This window comes from Sphaeroforma arctica, assembly GCF_001186125.1.
Source record: "Sphaeroforma arctica JP610 unplaced genomic scaffold supercont1.4857, whole genome shotgun sequence".
NCBI lineage: Eukaryota > Ichthyosporea > Ichthyophonida > Sphaeroforma > Sphaeroforma arctica.
Window position 1 is genome coordinate 1 of NW_014035701.1, and position 2234 is coordinate 2234.

The window sequence follows — 2234 nt, forward strand, 5'->3', positions numbered from 1 at the left end:
TATATAGTATATATAGTATAGTATATAGTATAGTACTATAGTATATATATATATATATATATATATATATATATTATAGATATATATATATATGTATATATTACATTGCAATAATGGTTATATTCAGAATTCTACATTTATTTTAATATAATGCCAATCGAAAGAGGTACTATCAATCCTAGGGTTTGCCTGAATCTGATGTATAGCTATTTTGCCTGCTGTTGCATCCGCATGCGCTGGTTTGACTCATCATGTAGGACTAAACTGCGTGTCGAACAGTTGTATCTGTAGTATTCAGTCTGAAATTGATGCAGCCATAGTATATCACGCAACGAGTGTATTCATCAGTCCCAATACTATTCCGGATATTTATCAAGCCAGTTGGACATGCACTTATTTGTGTACGGGACTACATCCTTTTGAACGCGCACCTATATAATTAAAACGTAATACTGGAATATTCATAGAGCCGCCTTTTGCACGTTGTCTAATTCGGTCATACTTACCAACGAATCAGGACTTGGCTAAAACGGACGATTGCGCGACGCATGCGGTCGTAGACTCGGTGCTGGGCATTCAGACTCATAAGATGGCCCATAGCTTCCGCTCTGGTCTCAGCAAGCTGCAGCAAGAGAGTGTTCGAGTTGTGGCTTTGGGCGTAGCTGGTGGCAAAATAGGTGTGCGCGAAGCTGTAGCCATCGTGAATAATATGAAGTATGTAGCGATGCAGCGAGAGTCACTTAGAAATGCGGAGAAGAAGGTATGTGGCCGGATTGTGTATTAAAGACCGACACTTCGAGCTGATTGCTTCGAAATCTTAGCGCATTGCGCGTGCAGACGAGCTTGTATGGGTTTACATCAACGAATAAACCGCATCTGAAAGTGATGCATGAATGCGTATTTGTGGTCATTATCTGCTCTTCTATATCTTCTAATCTCATCTGACCTCTTTTTACCCATTTCTTCAGGTCTTGTTCGATAAGCATCTAGAACTCTTTATCAACATGTTTTCGCCAGAGGTATGTTTGCTCAATTCTAATATAAGTACATTTAATGATTTCAGTCATTCGGCACTGACTTACCTGATCGCCAAGCCCGTGTTTGTCAAACTGTAGCACTGTGTACAAGTTTAACAGCACGGTTATCAAATACAGAAACTATATCATGCACAAAACCGCCTTGCTTAGAGGTGTTCAATGTATATCAAGCTAGCAGCAAGGGATAGCACACTCTGGCCTTACTTGCATTTGCTCATATATGCTATACTCATGACATCATTACATCCAATATTCCCTCGATCAGACTGGAGTGACGCTCGCCACAGCTCTCCGGTATAAAACTGAAAGGGCAGAAGCCAAAGTGATCTCGACCAGACACTGGAACACCGATGACATAGTCACAAACTTCATGGGCGTGATCGCGGAGGTGCCCAAAGATGTAGAGGACGACTTTTTTGTATGTTTCATGTCCACTTGGTGGGGTCAGTATCAGTTAAGAGTGGAGTAAACGGGGCGTTGAAGTGTACCTTGATTATATTCGATAGCAGGTTCGTGTCAGTTGATTTTGATATGATAGGTTGGAGCGTAGTAAAATGCACTCCAGTGACTGTAGAGGCGGCCCTGTTAGTTTTCAGATCAATACTTGCCACCAGGTTGTGCGTATTCGGCTAGACCTACCAGCTACAGCTCCTTCATTGTGATATATATATATTATTTAAAATTTCACGGTGGTTGAGAGTATAAAATCGAAGTCAGACATTCAAGAAGATAGTCTCTTCAGGATTAAGACCACCTTTTGTGGAAGGATGTGCGCCCTGTTAGTATAGTTGAACACCTTCCAATCATCCCGATAGCTGATCGCAGTGTGGTCGATAGTGGCCTATCTGTCGTATGTGCTGCCATTAACACGCGGTGTGAGCTCTTCAAATCAATCACATTGAACTGTTTGCGTACATTCTGTGGTTGGTACAGGTGGTGGGTCAGAATGACTTCAGCGTAATGTATTCCACTCGGAAAGGATGTGCTCAACTTTGGTTAGGCCCAGCGGCTTATCTGAATCACGATTGCAACCCAAACGCTCGAATCATCCCCACTGGTAGAAGAACAGCCTATGTAAAGGTAAGCTTTGAAGGCACTTTATATATATATATATATATATGTGCATAATATATATATATATATATATATATATATGTGCATAATATATATATATATATATATATATGTATATGTATA

At 40.5% G+C, this 2234-nt stretch overlaps 1 protein-coding gene across 1 annotated transcript; it reads left to right on the plus strand.

The window, feature by feature from the left end:
- Positions 1–589: 589 nt before the first annotated feature.
- On the plus strand, positions 590–1506 carry SARC_14612 (hypothetical protein; the record flags this gene model as incomplete). The annotated part of the gene is made up of 3 exons (XM_014291255.1): positions 590–760; positions 969–1019; positions 1303–1506. The coding sequence occupies 3 exons, from the start codon at positions 590–592 to the stop codon at positions 1504–1506; spliced, it is 426 nt and encodes a 141-aa protein (XP_014146730.1).
- Between the last annotated feature and the right edge of the window lie 728 nt (positions 1507–2234).